The sequence below is a fragment of the Tenrec ecaudatus genome, chromosome 2, assembly GCF_050624435.1.
Source record: "Tenrec ecaudatus isolate mTenEca1 chromosome 2, mTenEca1.hap1, whole genome shotgun sequence".
Classification (NCBI taxonomy): Eukaryota; Metazoa; Chordata; class Mammalia; order Afrosoricida; family Tenrecidae; genus Tenrec; species Tenrec ecaudatus.
In genome coordinates this window covers 57,094,645-57,116,487 of record NC_134531.1, presented here as the reverse complement: position 1 = coordinate 57,116,487, position 21,843 = coordinate 57,094,645, and the positions used below count along the sequence as shown (strand labels likewise).

Below are 21,843 nucleotides of genomic sequence, written 5' to 3'. Positions count from 1 at the left end.
GATCTTTGTTATGCAAAAGCCTCCAGGCCCTGTATCTGAGTTCTGGAATTCCTAAGTAGGTTTCTTCTTATGCTGATTTATGTTAAGGGCCTCCCACCCATGTGTTCCTTGATGCTGAGCAACCAGACTTGGGTTTGAGTTCAAACCAATAATATATATTTCACCTTTTTGTTTAATGCTTGTGATGTGCTCTGATTTGGGGGCTGTCAGGCTGACCCCCAGAGGGGGATATCCAGCTTATCAGGGGGGTTGTTTCCTTCTCAGCCAATCTGAACTAAATTTACTCCCTGGACTCTTGACTTTCCGCCTATTTTCTCCCACACCGCGATCTACCTGAGGTAAATATCTGCTTTTTCTTCTACTCTAAATTATGGCTACCCGCCACCACCACTCCCCGGGCCATGAGCTCAAGGTAGCCAACCACGTAGAGAGCTCCCGTGTGCGGTTCCCCTAATGTCTGGGATTCTGCCCCCTCTCGGCTGTTTGCTTTGTGAGTGAAAAATCCCACGCAAAAAGGGGTTCAGGAGAGACCCTGGTACCCTAGTTTAAATTTCAGGACTCCACCTCCCCATTTCCGTTGCCTTACCTCCCAATTTTCTGGTCTGGCAGCAGGATCTCCAGATGGGTGAGTCCTATCAGGTTGCCATTTTCCCCCAACTCCCCCATTTCTTAGGGTTTTCAATGGCATATTTTTCAGAAGGCAATTGCCAGAACTTTCTTCTTACATACCTCTGGGTGACCACAAACATCTAAACTTTTGATGAGCGTGCTAGCTGGTTGCCTCCTAACACCCTGAAACAGGAATTCACAGTAACTCATGAAATGCTCAGCATGGTACTGAAGGCTCTATATGAATTGTATTATGTTGTTGTGTATGGTATAATTTCAGGATTCTATTGTATGCTGTAGAACTTAAACCAAACAAATATCCAATCTGAATTTGTTTGGTGGATTATACATGTATAGATCTATCTTTTCATAGAAAAATCACAAGGAAACAAATCATTATGGTCGACTTGATTCAACTCAGAGCAACCTTATAGTCCAGAATAGGACAGTCCCATTGGGACTACAAGGCTTCCTTGTGGAAGCAGACTGCCTCATCTTTCGCCCACAGAATGAGTGGTGGGTTCAAATCATCCATCTTTCGGCCAGCCAGCGTATGATTATCACTGAGGTACCAAGGTTCCTTTTCACATCAGAGGCATCAAATGCTTAATAGTTCCCTCAATAAGGAAAAGTAAGAAGTGTAAATCAAAATGAAATAATGAAGTAGTAAGGTTTATAAGGCATGGTGAAGGTATGCGTTTTGAGGTCTGGTATGCCATAGAAAGGACAACTCTTAAGCCTGATTGAAGGATAGGCTGGGTCCATTCAAATCTACAGATACTTTGTCATTGATGCTGGAGGTGGGGAACATAGTGTACTTAAACCAGCTAGCCATTGGAAGTGCTAGTCCAACCCTTTGTTCTCTATTTATAATGCTCCAGCATGTTTCCTATATCATCAAAGAGATTGGCACAAGGTAATTTCAAGTAGTAGATATTATACATGTTTCTAAATAGTCTTCTATGATGCTTCTATGAAGCATGCATAACTTATTCATCATATTGTTTGAATAAAGATAAAGATTACTTCATCCTGAGTATATATCAGCTGGAGGAGTAGAGAGCTCTTAGGGAGGGGTGTGCTGCCTGTTGGTGGGTCAGATCAGAGTTTGACTCTTCAGGGTATTCTCAAGTTTCAATCAGAGCAGGCATTGTTTCTCAAGGGAGTCCCCTCCCCTTTCTTCCCCTTGGGCTAGCCACTTATCTGCCTTATTTTGATCCCTTGTCTCTTGTCTGAGACACTGTACTTCCTCATCTATCTACAGGGCAAATTCAACACTGGTTAATCTAAAGAAGTAACTGTAGTCTCATTCCTGCCTTGGTGCTTGGTTTAAACATTGGCCTGTGATGTGGTTCTGGGAAGCACATTTAAGGAATTCCCATGATCATCAGGATTTCAAAGTTATGACAAGAGACACAAAGAAGAATCTCTTTCGCTCCTCTGGATTGAAGTGTAAGAGTGTGTGAAACTTGAATGGCCATCATCTTTTTCCATTAAAAAAAAAAAAAAGACCAAACAGAAGTTAACCACCTGACAAGAAACTGCCTTGCCTTTGGATTTCTCATCCTATCACATGATAAATTCCCCTATGGCTTATTGATAAGTGGACAAGACAAACACCAATCAACAGGCGCTTCCAATGCTATGAGGATTACAGGATTCATTTTGAGTTGAGTGTTCTCTTACTTGGGGGCAAGACTTGGCTTTCTACTCCCGTAAATGGTTACAGTCTCCTAAAACCCACAGGGAGTCACTGTGAGTCAGCCTTGACTTGAGGGCAGTGATTGAGTTCTCTTACATGGAGAGAAAAGCATTTTCCCTGATTCTGTAAGATTCTCATTTGAAAAAGTCCAGGCAAAAGCAAAATAACACTGTAAGCATTTGGTATCTTTAGTTGATGTTTCTCTTGAATCGTTTCTTTTTGCCTAAAAGATAAAGCATATGATCCAAAATACAATGATTAGTCTCCATTTGCCTGGAATATCAGTGGAAGAACTGAGTTGCAGGTCTTATCACCTTATTGAACTACTGCCTCTATTGCCATGAGACAAGAAGAATGGGATGCTGCCCGGCTACGATAGCTGATCATTTTGATCAAGGACTAAATAGATGGCTCCTACTCAAAAGAAGGAAAATGGGGACTGAATTTAAAAATCCTCACAGAATCCAGACTTCATGGACACAGAGATATTGGAGGAACTCTTTAATGTATAGCTCTGAGATAATATATCTTTTTAAAAAAATCATTTTATTGGGGGCTCATAAAACTCATCACAATCCATCCATCCACCCATTGTGTCAAGCACATTTGTACATTTGTTGCCATCATCATTTTCAAAACATTTGCTTTCTACTTGAGCCCTTCATATCAGCCCCTCATTTCCCCCCTCCCCCTCCCTCATGAACCCTTGATAATTTATAAATTATTATTATTATGTCATATCTTACACTGTCTGATGTCTCCCCTCACCCACTTTTCTGTTGTCCATCCCCCAAGGAGGAGGTTATATGTAGATCCTTGTAATCAGCTCCCCTTTTCTACCCCAGCTTCCCTCCATCCTCCCAGTATCACCACTCTCACCACTGGTCCTGAAAGGATCATTCACCCTTGATTCCCTGTGTTTCCAGTTTCTATCTGTACCAGTGTACATCCTCTGGTCTAGCCAGATTTGTAAGGTAGAATTGGGATCATGATAATGAGGTGGGGTGGGGGGAAGGAAGCAAATGAAAGTAGTCCCTGAAGTCCTCTTTAAACCAAGCAACAGGATAACTCATTATGTAAAGAATGTTTCCCTTGAATGTTTTCAATGAAATGAATCTATGTGTGATTAAAATGACAATAGTATGTTTAAAAGGTAGATGAAAGCTTGGAGGAAAGTGAGCCTAAGTTAATGGGGGTAAAATAATTTGGGGGTGTATAGCAAGACTGGTGACACAACATGAAGAATGTAGCCCATGTCACATCACTGAATTGTTGACGTGCATTTTGCTGCTCATCTACTTTCACACACATATACACACAGAGAAAATACGTAATGTATTCAGACTTAATATGTAGCAGTACTTTTCATTTTTTACAGATGCTTGAGAACTCCTAAGGACTGGTGGGTAACATGCTGGTCTGCTAACTACAAGTTCAGCAGTTCAGAAATCATCAGCTGCTTTGAGGAATAAAGACGAGGCTTTCTCCCCCTGTAAAGATGTACAGCCTTAGAAACATCCAGGGGAGTCCTTCCTGCCCTATAGAGTCACTGTGAATCAGAATTGACTCAGTGGCAGTGAGTTTTCAGATTGAGGACTTCTAGCCTATTTACCCACAAAGCTAGTTTTCTGAGATCCCTTGTGTGTGTGTGTGTGTGTGTGTGTGTGTTGACTTGAGGGATCTTTTGACTCACCAGACAACTTTTCCTCACAATATTGGTTGTGCTGCCAGTCCCTGCCCTTCCTGACCCAGATGACTTCCCATTTCCAAGTTACATCCATTCACTGAATCTGTTGTCACCTGTTTTCATACCTGTTACTCTTGTTTTGTGTTGTCATTTTTGATCATGGTTTATGCAATAATAAGAAGAGGTTCCCAAACTGGACCAATCATCACACTCTCTTCCAAACCCAAACCCATTGCCATCGAGTCAATCCCCACTCATCGTGATCCCAGAGCCTTTCCCAGGTCGTAAATCTTTATGGGAGCAGGTGGCCTCATTCCTACAGAGCCGCTGGTGGGCTTGCCCCACCGATCTGGCAGCTAGCAACCCAACCCAAAGCTTTCCCAACAGTGCGGTTGGGGCTCCTTCAGACTCTCCCCAGATGTACTCATTGCATCAGGTTCTCGCTCAGCTGACTCAGATAATCAGCCAGGTTAGAAGGGATATAGAAGATGGAAAAATTGTATTGACTTGTTCACTTACCTAGAGAAAATGACTTCAGATCGCACTTGACTGAGTCAGCTATGGAAGAACACAGATGATTTATTTGTAACTAGATTTGCATCTCAACTCCCTGTCCTTGAGGTTGAGAAAGCAAATTCCAGGCAACTCTAGCCCTCTTCCCTCTCCTCTTCCTTGCCGAGATATAATGAGCTTTTTGCCAAATCTAGGTCATTTGCATATGGATGCCGTGTGTCCTTGTTATCCTCTGTCCAAAGTGACATCCTCTGAGATCATCCCTAATCCTTTCTCCTCTTTGGGAGCCCTGGTGGCTTTGTGGTTACACACTGACTGCTAGCTGACAGCCGAACTGTGGAGCAAGAGGACTTTCTTCCCCTCTACAGAGTTATAATCTGGGAAACCCACAGGGGCAGTTCTCCCTGTCCTATTGGGTCGCTGTGAGTTGGCATCGACTCCATGGCAGTAAGTCTGTTTCGTTTTGGGTTTTTTGTTGTTGTTGTTATCAGCTCTTTGGAAGTGGGCTGCATTGATGGTTCCGTGGTATAATTCTAACCTTCCATTCTGAGATTCCTGGCCACCTTCAGTGGAGATTTCACCTATCTGTCACTGGAGGCCAGCATGTTGCTATGAAGTTGAACAGGTTTCATTAGAGCTTCCAGACTAACACAGACTAGGAAGCAAGACCTGGTGATCTATTTCTTGTAATCCAGCCAGTGAAAACCCTCTGTATCACAATGGTTCAATCCCCTTGTGCAGGGACTCCCCACGGGCCAGAAGCCATCACTACAACTAACAACTAACAAGCATCAGGTCTTTGGCCACTTGCCCATGCAGACCTCTGAAGAGATGGACAGTGTTAATCTGCATGACTCTGTTTTCTACAATTCAATATTTTCACAACTGAACCAATAGACAGCATCATGATAAATGGTGAAAAGATTGACGATGTCAAGGATTTGATTTTCTTGGCTGAACATTCACCAATCAAGAAATCAGACAACATATTGCTTTGGCATATCTGCAACAAAAGAAACCTCTAGAATTTGCTGCAAATCACTCTCATGACTAAGACACATCTAGCCCAAAGCAAGGTCTTTTTAATCACTTCATAGGCGCGTGAAAGCCGGACCATGGCTAAAGAAGAGGAAGGAGAGTTGATGCCATTGAATTATGATGCTGGCAAAGAATATACAAGTACTATGAATGGCCAGAAGAATGAACAAATTTGTCTTGGAGGAAGTATAGCCGGAATGTTTCTTAAACGCTAGGGTGTGGAGACTGTCCCATATATTTTGGACATGTTATCAGGAGGGACCAATCCATGGAGAGGGACATTATGCTTGGTAGCAGAAAAGAGGAAGACCCTCAGCCATGGGGACGGGCACAGTGTTCAGAACACTGATATCAAACGAAGATGTCAGAGGAACTGGCAGTTCTGTTGGCTCACTGTAAGTCCGAACCTTTGTCTAGAATATGAATTGCAAATAAGTTTTCCTGGCATGTTGTTTGTTTTTTCAACTTCTTTTCTCGACTTTAGTTCCATTTGCTAGTCTTTTCTATCTTTTGGATTTGACGTTCAAGTTCCATCTTTCCCACTCCATATTTATAAAAGTGCTCTCTGCTCTCCCATTCTTCATGTTCGCACTGAGTCCTTTCATGGCTCCATTTTCTTAACTCTTCGACTTATTTATTTTAAATAATTTTATTGGGGGCTCGTACAATTCTTATCACAATCCATACATACATCCATTGTGTCAAGCACATTTGGACATTTGTTGCCATCATCATTCTCAAACATTTGCTTTCTATTTGGGCCCTTGGTATCAGCTCCTCATTTCCCCCCTCCCTCCCTGCTCCCCCATCCCTCATGAACCCTTGATAATTTATAACTTATGATTATTTTGTCATATCTTACACTGTCTGATGTCTCCCTTCACCCACTTTACTGTTGTCCATCCCCCAGGGAAGAGGTTATATGTAGATCCTTGTAATTGGTTCCTCCTTTCTGCCCCACCTTCACTCCACCCTCCAGGCATCACCACTCTCATCACTGGTCCTGAAGGGATCATCTGTCTTGGATTTCCTGTGTTTCCAGTTCCTATCTGTACCAATGTACATCCTCTGGTCTAGCCAGATTTGTAAGGTAGAATTGGGATCATGATAGTGGTGGGAGGAAGCATTTAAGAACAAGAGGAAAGTTGTATGTTTCATCATTGATATCCTACACTCTGGCTGGCCCGTCTCCTCCCCACGACCCTTTTTAAGGGAATGTCCAGTTACCTAGAGATGGGCTTTGGGTCTCCACTCTGCACCCACCCTCATTTACAATGATATGATTTTTTTGTTTTTTGATGCCTGATACCTGATCTCTTCGACACCACGTGGTCACACACGCTGGTGGGCTTCTTCCATGTGGGCTTTGTTGCTTCTGAGCTAGGTGGCCGTTTGTTTATCTTCAAGCCTTTAAGACCCCAGACGCTATGTCTTTTGATAGGCAGGGACCATCAGCTTTCTTCGCCACATTTGCTTATGCACACATTTGTCTTCAGAGTTTAGCTTTGTATAACCAACTTATCTCTCCTTAGGCCTATCAAGGTGTACCTCCACTATTTCTTGAATCACTGCTGGCAATTCAGGACCCACTACTTTGTGGTGCCACTGATAGCCTATGTCTTTGTACCAAATATACCATTGATTAGACGCAGCATTATTTCAGGTTCCAATAAAAAAGAAAAGGCACTGTAAGGCAAACCTTTTACACACTGTCAATTTGTAAGGCGTGTCCTGATATCCAAGTTATAGTTCTTAGAATTTCTGAAATATAGTTCTAGATCCCCATTTGTATTTGGGAACTTTATTTTACTTCAGTTTATAATTCAGACTTCATTGGCTTGCTTTCTGAGTTTTCCATGAACCTTGTATATATCCAGGAGCCCTGGTGACGTAGTGGTTATATATTGGGCTGCTTACCTTAAGGTCAGCAGTTCGAAACCACCAGCCGTTCCATGGTAGAAAGACTAGACATTCTACCTCTGTAAAGGGTTACAATCTCAGAAACCCACAGGAGCGGTTCTTCCCTGTCCTGTAGGGTTGCTATGAGTCTGAATAGCCTCGTTGTTGGCAGTGATGTCCAGATAAACGAATCAGAGAGCTGATAGCTAACACACAGCCATAAATCTGTATGTGCCTTACATGTGTATATGTACAAGTGCGCGTGAGGGTGGTGCAGGAGTGGGCAGTGTTAAATTCCGTTGGGTTGGTGTGAGTCTGAACTGGCTCAATGGCAGTGTTGATAGTATCCTGGGCTCTTTGAGATTGTCTTTCCCTCTGGCTCTGTTCTACTTAAGTTGTAAAATCCAGGACAGACGACCCCTTCAGAGTGGTGATACCTGGAGGGTGGAGGGAAGATGGGGTAGAAAGGGGGAACCGATTACAAGGATCTACATATAACCTCCTCCCTTGGGGATGGACAACAGAAAAGTGGGTGAAGGGAGATGTCGGAAAGTGTAAGATATGACAAAATAATAATAATTTATAAAATTATCAAGGGTTTGTGAGGGAGGGGGAAATGAGAAGCTGATACCAAGGGCTCAAGTAGAAAGCAAATGTTTTGAGAATGATGATGGCAACAAATATGCAAATATGCTTGACACAATGGATGTATGTGTGGATTGTGATAAGAGTTGTATGAGCCCCCAATAAAATTATTTAAAAACAAAAACAAAAAAACCTTGCGGATGGAGGGCAGTATTACTACACCTGGTAAGGTTGATGTCAGAGTAGCTTCTTAGACATATTAACAACCTTCACTACCTTCTGCTTCTGAGAGCTCTCTTCATAGGAGGTGCAGTCGATTGTTGATCTGTGTGATGGTCATAATGGAAGATGCGCGTAAGAAAGTTCTTACTTACTAAATGATTATTCCTTTTCTATTGGCTATCTAGGATGACAGTATGTTTGCCGAACATTGTGCCTCTAGAATGATGGAATTTCTGAGATATTTACAATGGCATCATGGTGTAATGTGGCCTACTAATGCATTTTCCATCTGTAATATTTGTTGTTTTGCCGGTTATTCCTATTAAAGTTTTAGTATTTTTTAATATTGTATTACTAGAACTTGGCTTTATTTGCATTTATAGATCATAAAAGCATCTTTCTGTTTTTCTTTTTAGTCTTCTTGAAGAACTCATTCTAAGAGCCAGTAAACCCTGTGGAAAATGGCCTTCAGTGATCTTACTTCACGGACTGTGCGTCTCTATGATAATTGGATTAAAGATGCTGGTGAGTAACCAGATTTCCCAACTGAGCCTCACTGTTTTTTCCTTTTCAATGCCAGATTCCATGTTACATAGGATTTCAGTGAGAACAAAATCAGAGCCTTTGTACATTAACAGTCCTTCCAAAGTATTGGCTTTAATTGCTAGTTAATGAAGAAGAGGTGTCAAGGGTTTCACTGCAGTTAAGTACAGAGATAGAGCTAGTTGTTCATTGTGATGTTTCTAAGAGTGAGGATAGGCTAACTCTCCAGTGATGAAAAGAAGCTAATACATGATAGCACGTTCTAATTAAGTGGCCATGAAAAGTGATTTTGGAGGGAAAATGCTCTTAGGTTTGCTTTTGCCCTAATAACGCTCAAAGGGAAATAGCAGTTACTGCCAATGGAGGCCCAGTCCTTGAATGGAAGGGGCTGCACCCCCAGGGGTGGATGAGAACGGGTGGGCCTTGTCGCCTGGGGAAAGAAAATCCTGGGGAGATTCTGAAATACCTACCTTGTCTCTGTACTCACTTAAAACAAAAATCAGTGTTATAGAGGAGTATGTAGTGACAAAGCCAGACATTTGAATTATGCTGAAATGAAAGGTGGTTATAAAATAATCTTCTTTGGTGAGGGTTAGCAGTTATTCCTGGTGTGGTAGGCTTATGAGTCATTTCTATTGGAAAGTATACAGGAGAAGCATAGGGGTTTCTAATTCCATTAGAGAGTTAGTCTCAGCAACCCACAGGGACAGGTGTACCCTGTTCTATAGGGTTGCTATGAGTCAGAATCAACTGGATGACAGTCCGTTTTAAGTGAGATAGCTGCCTATATTTTAAAAAATAACAAATATACTCCTTTTGTAACATAAAAAATAGTTTGAACATATTAACCGAAGTCAAAAATAGAACGGAATCAGGTCACTGTAGAGCTGAAATGGACCTTAAATAGCCTCAAAGTTAACCCTTTGCTTTAGAGTTAAAGGAAACTGAGGCTCAGAGATGTGACCTTTCCAAGATCATAGTTAGTTTATGGCAGAAAGGACTAGAGCCCATGTCTTCTGATTATGAGTGTTCTCCATTTAAGCTTTGAATTATCTTACACATATCACTATTACCTCATTAGGCTAGTTCTTAATCTATCAACCAGAAATTACCCAGCTACCAAATTCAGGAGGGAAAATTACCACTCCTTGGCACTTACCGCAATTGTAATTAGATTGCACTATACATTGGGTTCATCAAAGATGTACCATTTTATGTTGTCATCTAAAGACCAATTTGACTTCACTGTAAGGGTCCCAGTAGTTGCCACTGAGTTGATTGCAGCCCATGGTGTGTTAGAGTTGAACTGTGCTCCATAGTGGTTTTGATGGGTGATTTGGGGATTATGGGAGTGAGCGGATCTACTTGTATTTCTTCTGAGTTTCTAGAAGGTTGACTCAAATTTCCAACTTTTCACTCAGTAGCTGAGTTCATTAGCATTGGTACCACAAAGGGACTCCCAGGGTCTTTTTTGCCTTTTGATTCCTTTGGCCTTTTCGTGATCATTTTTAATATCCCATAAATGGAGAAGCTTCACTCCAGTAAAAGAATGGAGAGTTTCTAAGTCTATATGTTTCCCCTTGTCTTAAGTTTCTCAATGTGTATGATACAAAGAACACATGAAAGGCCATCCTTCTCTGAAGGTTTAGAGTAGTTTACTCTCATCTATATGCACACACACACACACACACATATTCTGTATTTAATTTAAAGACAAGCATCTTAATCGTCTTTTCAAAGTAGGCATGCACCTTGCAACCTCAAATGTCAGTATCTGTACTTGGGAACCAAATATATTTGGGCATCTCCTTTTTGAGGTAGAGCTGTTTACAAGAATGGATTCCTTGCTAACCAACTTTCACTCTCCACTTACCACTCAGATAGCAGTAATGCCATCCTCAGCTTAGGTGTGCCCTTCGTGCAATAGCGTAAAGTATGGGTCAGATTGCTGCCAACCTGAACCCTTAGTGCATCACAAAGTACTCCGGGTGTATGTTTGCTTTTCCTTCCAGCTTCTTTACCTTATAGATTCTTGGAATTTTAATAGAGGTCTTCTTTGAACCAGTCCATGCTACTTAGGAAGAAAGCATTCCCCTGCAAGTAGTTGATGGAAAATCCTGTGAATGTTCTTTGTATGTGCACTTATGACCGTATAACTCTACTCAAGGGGAAGGGACAGCAGAATTGTGGATATATTGGATGGTGTAAGATACGGCAATAAATACATAGATAAAAATAAGGGTTCCTGAATGAGAGGGCAGGGGAGGGAGGGCGTAAAGGGGACCTGGTATCAAGGAGTTCAAGAAGAAAGAAAATGTTTTGAAACTGACTGTGGTAGCAATTGTACAAGACTGCTTGAAATGATTGAACTATGGAATGTTATGATATCAGTAAGAGTTCCCAATAGAATGATAAAAATATACATGTATATTCTCTGTATGTAGCACTTGAACTTTCCCTGTATGCTCACTGCAACACTCTAAGTAACACTTGTAGGAATACAAGAACCCAAGTGAATCAGGTCACTATCCTAACTCACTGGCCAAGTGTCTTCAGATGGTGACAAATACATAGTCTTAAGAGTAAAAGATGTTTTAAAGAGAACTGCTTCAGAATTCCATTTCCACTTTTACCCACGAATCAACTGTTTGATTATTTGGAATACTTTCATTGAAAAGCCTTGTAGATTGGGAAAAAAGGAACAAGAAAGGGCCGGAAGTACTTAAGGATACCGTGCAAGAAGGAGAATCTTGAAAACACATAATGCTGATGGTGCCTGGCTATAAAAAAATATAACATCTGAGGTCTTAAAGGCCTGAAGATAAACAAGCAGCCATCTAGCTGACAGTCAACAAAAGCCACATGGAAGAAGCACACCAACCTGTCCCAACTCCATCTCTGAGGACAAAGCAGGTGCTTAAGCAAATGCGGTGAAGAAAGCTGATGATGTCCAGCTATCAAAAGATATAGCATCTGGGGTTCTATAGGCTATAAGATAAACAAGTGGCCATCTAACTGAGAAACAACAAAGCCCACATGGAAGAAGAATGCCAGCTTGTAAGATCACAAGGCGTCAAAAGGTTCAGGGATCAGGCATCAAAGAAATCATAGCATTGTGAATGAGGGGGAGTGCGGAGTGACACCCAGGGCCCATCTGTGGGAAATTGGATATCCCCTTGCAGAAGGGCTGTGGGGAGGAGACGAGCCAATCAGGGTGCAGTGTAGCAATGGTGAAACATACAATTTTCCTCTAGTTCTTAAATGCTTCCTATCCCCCAACTATCATGATCCCAAATCCGGCTGGATCAGAGGATGTACACTGGCACAAATAGGAACTGGAAACACAGTGAATCCAGGACAGATGAACCCCTCAGGACCAGTGGTGAGAGTGGTGATACCGGGAGGGTGGAGGGAAGGTGAGGGAGAAAGGGGGAACAGATTACAAGGATCTACATATAACCTCCTCCCTGTGGGATGGACAGCGGAGAAGTGGGTGAAGGGAGACATCAGAGAGCGTAATAAGATATGACAAAATAATAATTATTTATCAAGTATTCACAGGGGAGGGTGAAATCGGGAGGGAGGGGGAAAATGAGGAACTGATAGGAAGGGCTCAAGTAGAAAGCAAATGTTTTGAGAATGATGAGGGAAACAAATGTACAAAAGAGCTTGGCATAATGGATGGATGTATGGATTGTGATAAGAGTTGTACGAACCCCTAATAAAATGATTTAAAATTTTAAATAAATAAAACAAAATACATGATGAATAAGTCCTAGGAAGATGAGAGGAGGAGGCAGAGAACAATGAACTACTGAAGTTACATTAATTTGAAGTCATGGGAGAGGAGAGAGACCATGAGGATGTGGAATGAAGAGCTAGATCTGAGTTCTGACACTAGTACTGATATGGAGCTGTATTAGTCTGGGTACTTTGGAGAAACAAATCCACAGAAACTCATGTATAAGAGAAAGTTTTATATAAAGGTTAAGTGCACATCAAGAAAGCATCCCAACCCAGTGCTGCCCAAACCCACAAGTCCAACATTAACCCATATGTCCAGCACCAATCCACAAAGTCTTCCTCCATCTCACAAACCACACACTATGATGCCAACTGCAGGAGGAAAGCTGAATCAGTGAACGTGTAAACATCTCAGCGCTGACAGGGGCCTGCTTACGACTGCTCCAGCACCCAGGGCTGAATCAGGGTAGGTCCATGCAGCTTCTCCTTGGGGATGTCTTGCAGGAAGTGAGCCTTGCCAGTTGAAGCAGGGAACTGGCCAAGGCAACTGCACCTTGATTCGACCATTACAAAGCAAGAGACCCGAGAACAAGAAAGGTGAGGCTCACTGAGCCATTTATCTCTTTCCGTTATCCCCACATGTGTTTATCGGCCTGGGGTTGACACACTAAACTAACCAATTCAGGAGCCCACTGTTCCGGCCACTGTGCTAACCAATCTCGCTGAGAGCCTTCCTCTCCTAAGCATGAAGTCCTTCTAGAGAGCAGACACACACAGTCCGGTAACATGTGCAACGTATGTGAGAAGAAGCCTCACCACCCTCGCTTCTAAAAAGCAGTTTGGCTATATTCAGCAGGGATTAAATTACCTTGTGTTAGGATTTACAGCTCTATGAGAACACCGTCACACATACACAAAAACTTTTTCTCCCTTCTACTTAGTGGTATTGATCTCTGAGAGCTATTATAAATAATTTCTAGACTTCTTAGTTCACTTTTACTTTGCTTACACTGGGAAGTTCTGAACCCTTGGTTAAGGGCCAAGAATTTCAAGTGTATTCTTGGCTTTGGCTTGAATCCTGGGTTGCCTTGGGGAAACTTACTGATGAGTGTCCTGATTGCGAGGGACATGGTGGTCATGCAGATCTCTATTTTGTGTGGAAAATTCCATTGCTCCAGAATTCCAAAATGGTTTGATTAATACTTAAGCCTTAAGAGGCTTTGTTGGAAGCAGTGCTACAGGAGCATTTTGGATTATGGAGAAATGAAAAAGGCTTATATTTGAAATACAGCAGTACTTGAGTTCAGATATCAAGAATTGACTTTCCAGGCTTAGTTTTTGCAATAGCATAGAGTATGGGTCAGATTGCTGCCAACCTGAATCTTTAGTAATTCAAAAGTACTCCAGGTACATGCTTGCTTTTCCTTGCAGCTCCTTTATCTGATTGGTGTTTGGCATTTTAATGGGTGTGCTCTTTGAGCTAGTACATGCTACTTAAGAAGCAAGCATTCCCCTGCCAGTGGCTCGTTAATCTATGTATGTAGCACTTGTACATTCCCTGTAGTCTCATTGGACACTCTTAGTATAAAAAATTACTAAGCTAGTTATGCGTCACCACCCCTTGTCTGTCATCTAGTCTGAGTGTGGTCGCTTATGTGTTGCTGTGATGCTGGAAGTTTTTTTACTTGTCATTCAAGTACTTGTTGGGTCACCCCACGTGATCAGGTCTCAGCAGTTCCCAGTCTAAGAACAGCCTATGAAGAAGGAATAGGCTGTCCACTTCTTGGAAATCAGCCAAGGAAAATTTTATTAACAACAGCACAGCAGTGTCAGATATAGTGCCAGAAAATGAGCCCCTCAGGTCAGAAGATATTCAAAATATGATGGAGGAAGAGCTGCCCTCTGAAAGTAGAGTCAGCCAGAATGATCTGGATAGAGTCAGAGCCTTCAGGACCTTCATTTATTGATGAGACATGACTCTGAATGAGAATAAACATCTGAAAGCACCTATGAATAACTGGAACTTAGAATGTACAAAATATGAATCTAGAGGAAACTTGGAAGTCATAAAAAATGAAATGGAACCCATAAAGATCACTGTCTTAAAGTATTTTAAAACTTCCATTGAGTCACTGTTGTCTCATAGTGATCCCCTATGAGTTTCCTAAACTGTAACTGTTCACAAGAGTAGAAAGCCCAGTCATTCTGCAGAACTACCGGTGATTTTGAACTGCCGACCATGCAGATCCCAGCCGAACACTTAACCTTTATGCCACCAGGGCTCCATAGCATCTTAAGCATTAGTGAGCTGAAATGCACTGGTATTGGCTATTTTGTATCAGTTATTCATATGGTTTATTATGCCAGGAATGACAGATTCAAGATTCTTTGGGAATAGCATCACATCCATTATCAAAAAGAATATTTCAAGATCTATCTTGAAATACAATGCTGTCTGGGATAGGATAATATCTATCTGCATACAAGGAAATCCAGTCAGTACAACTATGATTTGCATTTAACCACGAATAAAAAGGCTAGTGATGACAAATTGAAGAAGTCTGCCAATGTCCTCGCTGAAAGCAGAGTCTACCAGAATGCCGTTTACTGGGTTAACTGACTAAGCAAAGACAGTTGACTGTGTGACTCACAGCAAACTATAGTCTTATGAAGACTGGGAATTCCAGAACGCTTCATTTTATGAATAGATAAAGGAAATACTAATGATGGTTTAAAATCAGGAAAGGTGTGTGTCAGAGTTGCATAATCTAAACATAATTATTCAATCTATCCACCGAATAAATAATTAGAGAAGTTGATGATATGAAGAAAAATGTGGCATGAGGCTTGGAGGAAGGCTGATTAATAACTTGCTGTATTCAGATGAGGAGTTATGGTGGCGTAATGGATATAAGTTGGGCTGCAATCCTTAAAGTCCCCAGTTTGAAACCATCAACCATTCCCAAGGAGAAAGATGGGGATTTCTACACCTGTCAACAGTTACGCTCTTGGAAACTCATCGGGGCAGCTCCACCCTCTCCTATAGGGTTGCTGTGAGACAGCATCGATTTGATAACAGCGAGTTTGACTTTTGGTTTATATGCAGAGGACACAACCTTGCTTTCTCCAAGTGAAGAGGATTTTAAGCACTTGCTGATGAAGACTGCAGCCTTCACTATGGACTACAACCCAATATAAAGTAAACCGAATCTTTACAATTGGACCAGTAGGTAACATCATGGTAAATGGAAAATAAAGCATTTGTCAAGGATTTTGTCTTGGTTGGATCCACAACCATTGCTGATGGAAGCAGCAGCAAGAGATCAAAGGATGCATTGTATTGAGTAAATCTGCGGCACGAGACCCTTCAACATGTTAAAAAGCAAGGATGCTACTTTGAGGACTAATCCGCTCCTGACTCAAACTCCACTTTTTCATTCACCTCACATGTATGTTGAAGTTGGACATTGCATACAGAAGACCAAATAATAATTGCTACCTTTGAATTATGGTAACGAATATTGAAAGTACCATGGAGTGCCAAAAGAACAAACAGATCTGTCTTAGAAGAAGTACAGCCAGAATGCTCCTTAGAGGCAAGAACGATGAGACCCTGTTTCATATACTATAGACTTGCTGTCCGGAGAGACAGGTGCCTGGAATAGGACATCATGTTGATAAAGTAGTGGGACAGTGAAAAAGAGGGAGACTGTTAACAAGATGGATGTGACGCTGCTCTATGGGCTCAAACGTAAGAACAATTATGATGGGCAGTGTGTCCTCCGATGGTACACGGGAAACAACTCAGTGGCACCTCACAACAGCAGGGTGAGTCAGCATGAACTTTAAATGTCATCCAGAAGCCCCTCCTACAGTAGCCCATTAGGTCCTCAGCCTTCATATATGACTTCATATCAGCTTTTCATGGTGGAGTGCTAACTAGCTCATGGGAACGTGAGTTCCCGTATTCAGAAAGGTGAGAAAGGAATAGAAAAAGTGGACGGCAAGCAGAGTCAGGAATGTTCCCCTAAAGACTTTGAGTTTTATTTGTCCAGGGGGGGGGGGGGGGGAAGCTCATTTAACCAGAAGAGTAATTGCAGGAGAGATACACTCTCAGAAAGTGATTTTGGCAGATGTGTGGAGGAGGAGCTGTAGCAGACAGGACAGGACAGGAGGTAGGAGCCCGTGTTATGGATGACGGAAGAAAATCTAGGATTGCACACTCTGCCCCTCTTGGAGTTGAAGGACGCCTGGTCACACAGCAAAGTCCTGATTTAGCTCAGACAGTAATCTTCACTGCTTAGCTCGTGAAAATATGGATGCCTGAAGCCCAGGCCTTAGAATTATCATCTAATGTCTTAGTTTTGGGTTGTTTTTTGTTTTTAATTTTCTTTCTTTTTTTTTTTTTTTACCATTTTTTAAAACAATTTATTAGGGGCTCATACAACTCTTATCACAGTCCATACATACACATACATCAATTGTATAAAGCACATCTGTACATTCTTTGCCCTAATCATTTTTTTCTCCTCTTTTCTTTTTTTACATTTTATTAGGGACTCATACAACTCTTATCACAATCCATACATATACATACATCAATTGTATAAAGCACATCCATACATTCCCTGCCCCAATCATTCTCAAAGCATTTGCTCTCCACTTAAGCCCTTTGCATTAGGTCCTCTTTTTTTCCCCTCCCTCCCCTCTCCCCCCTCCCTCATGTGCCCTTGGTAATTTATACATCGTTTTTTTGTCATATCTTGCCCTATCCGGAGTCTCCCCTCCCCCCCTTCTCTGCTGTCCCTCTCCCAGGGAAGAGGTCACATGTGGATCCTTGTAATCAGTTCCCCCTTTCCAACCCACTCACCCTCCACTCTCCCAGCATCGCCCCTCACACCCTTGGTCCTGAAGGTATCATCCACCCTGGATTCCCTGTGTCTCCAGCCCTCATATGTACCAGTGTACAGCCTCTGTCCTATCCAGCCCTGCAAGGTAGAATTCGGATCATGGTACTTGGGGGGAGGAAGCATCCAGGATCTGGGCCAAAGCTGTGTTCTTCATCGGTACTACCTCGCACCCTAATTAACCCACCTCCTCTTCTAAACCCCTCTGTTTTGGGGTTTTTTTGCCACACCATTTATAGACAGTACTTCACAAGCGCCTCTACTATGTTGACCCACTCGAGATCTGTGGTAACAGCAGTAGCGACCTCGTGCAGGCTCTTTTCTACATGTAGTAATCACCTTCGACCTACTGTGAAATGCCAAACCCCAAGCCAAACTCACTGCCATTGAGTCAGTGCCAGCTCAAAGTCACCCTATACTGCAGGATAGGGTAGGTGTACTTCTTTATGGGGGGAGAAACCTCAGTCTGACTCCTGCTGCAGAATGGCTAGTGGTTTCGAATTGTTGACCTTTGGGATCGCAGCCCAATGTGTAATCATTACGCCCAATTCACAGATGGAGAAACTCACCACAATAAAGTTATTCGCCCAAGGTCATGTAACTGGTCAGTGAGAAGCCAGAATGAGACTCCAGGTGGTTTTATCCTACAGCTTTGTTGAAAGAAGACAAAAAACTTGATACTTTAAAAAAAATGTTTTACTTTGAAAATAACATGCCATCAAATTCACCAACTTTCCCCCCAAAATGTACTGATTTAAAAATATATATATATAACCAAATACCAACCTACAACATATTAAGGGAAGGCCTGTTAGAAATGTCAAATTACAGGAAAATAATATTTATTGTAAAACTGTTTTCCTTCCGGGGCGGGGATTTCATTGAGTCTCTGCCCTGCTTTTGGTTTTCCTGCAGAGCCTAGGAAGAAATAAAATACAGCTCTTATTCAGGAATTCCTCTACTGGTCCTTAAAGACGACCTGTTTTTCAGTCCAACAGCTGGTGTCTGTTAGTCACGGAAATATTTAAAACTGTTACAATAAAAAAAAATAGAAATCATCAATACCCTATCATATAGTCTATATTGTTTGTGTACTTAAGGTTTTATATTACCCACTGATTAGAAAGGTCCATTAAAATTGGATCTGCCCTAACAGGCTCTTAGCCCCAAGATGTGTGAAATCTTTTCTTTACTGAGCCTTCTTTTATAGGTTGCAGGCTTGTGGCCTGGGTGTCTTGTGGCTATTTTAATTGCACGTGACAGCCAGATGTCCTGGGAAACTTGTGATTGCTAACGGGGCAGCAATAGAGACAATGCAAGCCTTCAGTGATGTGTGCTGTGGGAGTTGATGCCAAGGCTTTCAAATGAAATACGCTGATAGGAAAACGTGCTTTTCAAATTTTCAGAACTTGGGATTTTAAAAACATTTTATTGTTATTTTCCCCCAACAGTTTTATTGGCACACAATTTACATATCCTACAATTCAATAGTTCAATCCTATCAAGAAGAATTGTATAATCATGACCAGTTCAATTTCAGAACATTCTCTCTCACCCCCACCCTCCGTGTTTCAATCGCCTTTAAGTGAGCTGTACAATCCCAGTTAGTTCTAGTGCTCCCTCGCCTTCCCCTCTTCACTGTTTACTCCCTAAATCCCCTTTCCCTCCCTGTCAACACCCACCCTCCACCCTCCAGCCCCTATAAACCCTTGTCTCAGTTATTGTCACTATCCGGCCGCTCCTCCTGTGCTTCACAAACTGGGAAATTCAACAGAAACAATAAAAAACAAAACCGAAATAAGGTGGTAAGAATGAAATAATAATATAAAGACAAAAATTCAAATAATGAGTAAGAAAGAAATGAGCCCATCAACATTAAAGAACAACTAGGGGAGAAACTTTTGCCGTGAGCAGTGAAGAGCCCCTCGCACCCAGAACCATCCAGGGGGGTCCACCGCTCAGCCATGGCGCTTGATCCCGCGGCATCAGATAGCACTGGTGTCTGCCTCAGAGGAAGGCTCTTCGAATCGCTGGCCTGCAGCCAGGGGGGGTCTGCCTGCTGCTCAGGCTGACCTGCTCCACAAATAGTTCGGGGGCTCCCACTGAAGAACTTTGTATGTTCAGGAACTCTGTCAGCAGACATTGGCTAAATTTCTAGAACTGCACGATGCTGTGCTTAACACGCTCTTGCTCAGCCTCAGTGACACTTCTCAGCCCTCACGTGATTCTCGCGCTCCTTCCAAGATTTGACGTGTCCCTTGGCAGCAGGCTTCTCCTCCTCCTCCTCCTGCTGCTCCCTGGCTCCCGCTTTCTCTTCCACCGCTCATCCTTCATATGTTAAATCCCCAGGATTCTGACTCCAGCCTCTTCCTTACTCTGCTTACTGTCTCCACGCTTCCTAAGCCATTTTCACTGCGTTTACTATCCGTCATTTATGTAAAACTGACTCTCCAACCCGCACATCCAGCCAACATCTGTCTCCTAACTCTGGACCCATCCATCGGGCTGTCAGTGGAAGTCCCTGGAGGAGTATTTTTCAGGCACCCACGTGTAAGATTCTCCAGAATATAACTACTTCTCCTGGCTCATCTTCCTCCTTATCCTGTCCACTCTCAGCGATGGGATAGTCATGCAAACAAAAAATCCAGGTGTTTTTATAACTTCTACCTGTGTCTTATTCTCTGTGTTTAATCCATGGCGACTCTGCATGTGTTTTCTTTTAACTATTAAGGAGAGATTTAGATTAATATATGTAAAATGCCCATATTTATCCCCATCCCTGCCATAGTTTAATGATATAATTTAGAAGAGTACATACTACAACGCATAGCTGTATTTACAAACTGTGTCCCATGGCGTATCCTTGACATGTTAAAAGGTGTTATACAAAAAAGTCGGAATTCTATGGCCAGTGAAACTTGGGGACTAGGGTGTCCTACCCTTCCCACCTTCACGGTTCACAATAGCCTGCAACACTCAGAAACCTTGGACATACACACACACACACACACACACACAACCGTGATTGTTTGACCAGGTGTTTGTAATAGACACACCCTCTCTTGTTTTGTGAAAAGTCTTTTTTTTTTTTTAATCTTGATTCCCATGCCTACTTTGGAGCCTGCTTGTGTAGGATATGAGGTAAGGAATAAATTTATTTCTCTTCCGGCAGTCAATTTTCCTATCAACACCTTACATCTGTTAGCATGTGTTGGACCATCTCTCCCTTCCCTGCTGGCTTTTGTGGCTTCTTTCATCTAGATTGTGGCCTCGGTGGTGGCAGCACAGAAAGGACCCCTGCTCAGCCCTGCACTGTCCTACCTTCATCGCTGTGTTGGAGCCTGTTCCTGCAGCCACTCTGTCCATTCATCTTGTTGACGATCTTCTTTTTTTGCTGGCCGCCTACTTTATCAAATTCTTCGTTAGGAACCGGCCCCTTCTGATAACATGCACCAAGTATATGGAACTAAGTCTCGCCATCCTAGTGTCTAGGAAACATTTTTGCTATACTTCTTCCAAGATATAGATCGTTGTTCTGACAAGCCCTGGTAGATCCAATTCAAGATTCATCACCAACACTTGGGTATCTTTGCTCACCAGCCGTTTCAAAGTTCTTTTGTCGCAGATTTGCCCAAAGAAAATGTGTTGTGTGTTTTCTTGATTTCTGACTCCATGGGCATTGATTATGGAGTAATGATATCCATGAGAACGTCAATCTTTTCTTTGTTTATCAGACCTTGTTTATTGGTTCAGATGTAAGGATCTTTATTTTCTTTACATGAGAGGTAATCCATACCGAAGGCTGCAGTTTTTGATTTTTAATAAAAAGTGCTTCAAGTTCTTTGTTTTCAGCAAGCAAGGTTATGTCATCTGTATATCACCGTCTGTTCATGAGTTTTCCTGAATTCCTGGTGCTATATTTGTCTTCACGTAGCCCAGCCTCTCCGATTATTGCTTAGAATGCAGAGTGAGTAAGCATGGTTATGGATACAACCCAGACACAAACCTTTCCTGAGTGGAAGCCACACTGTCCCCTTGTTTGAAAGACTGCCTCTTGGTCTGTGTACGGTTTCCGCATGAGCACAAGTAAGTGTTCTAGAATTCTCATTCTTTATAGTGTTATCCATAATTTGTTATAATCTGCACCATCAAAATAATTTGCATAACCAGGAAGACAGAGGTGTTCTCTCCTTGAAGCCAAGATTCAGCAGACATCAGCAATGATAGACCTCATTCCACATCCACTTTTGAATCTGCCTTAAATTCCTGGAAGTTCCTTATCCAAGTTCTGCTGCAGCTGGTTTTGAATTATCTTCAGCATAATTTTACTTGTGGAATATATTCAGGATATTGTTTTATAATTTCCACACTCTGTTCACTTGTTTTTTGAAATT

General features: G+C 42.1%; 1 protein-coding gene across 1 annotated transcript in view; it reads left to right on the top strand.

Moving 5' to 3' along the window:
* ELOVL7 (ELOVL fatty acid elongase 7) overlaps positions 1 to 21,843 on the top strand; it is a 110,780-nt gene that overhangs the window by 63,833 nt on the left and 25,104 nt on the right. Inside the window, exon 2 of the mRNA XM_075541061.1 lies at positions 8,672 to 8,780. Coding sequence (XP_075397176.1) covers positions 8,717 to 8,780 — 64 coding nt within the window. The 5' untranslated portion in view covers positions 8,672 to 8,716. The remainder of the gene's footprint in view (positions 1 to 8,671; positions 8,781 to 21,843) is intronic.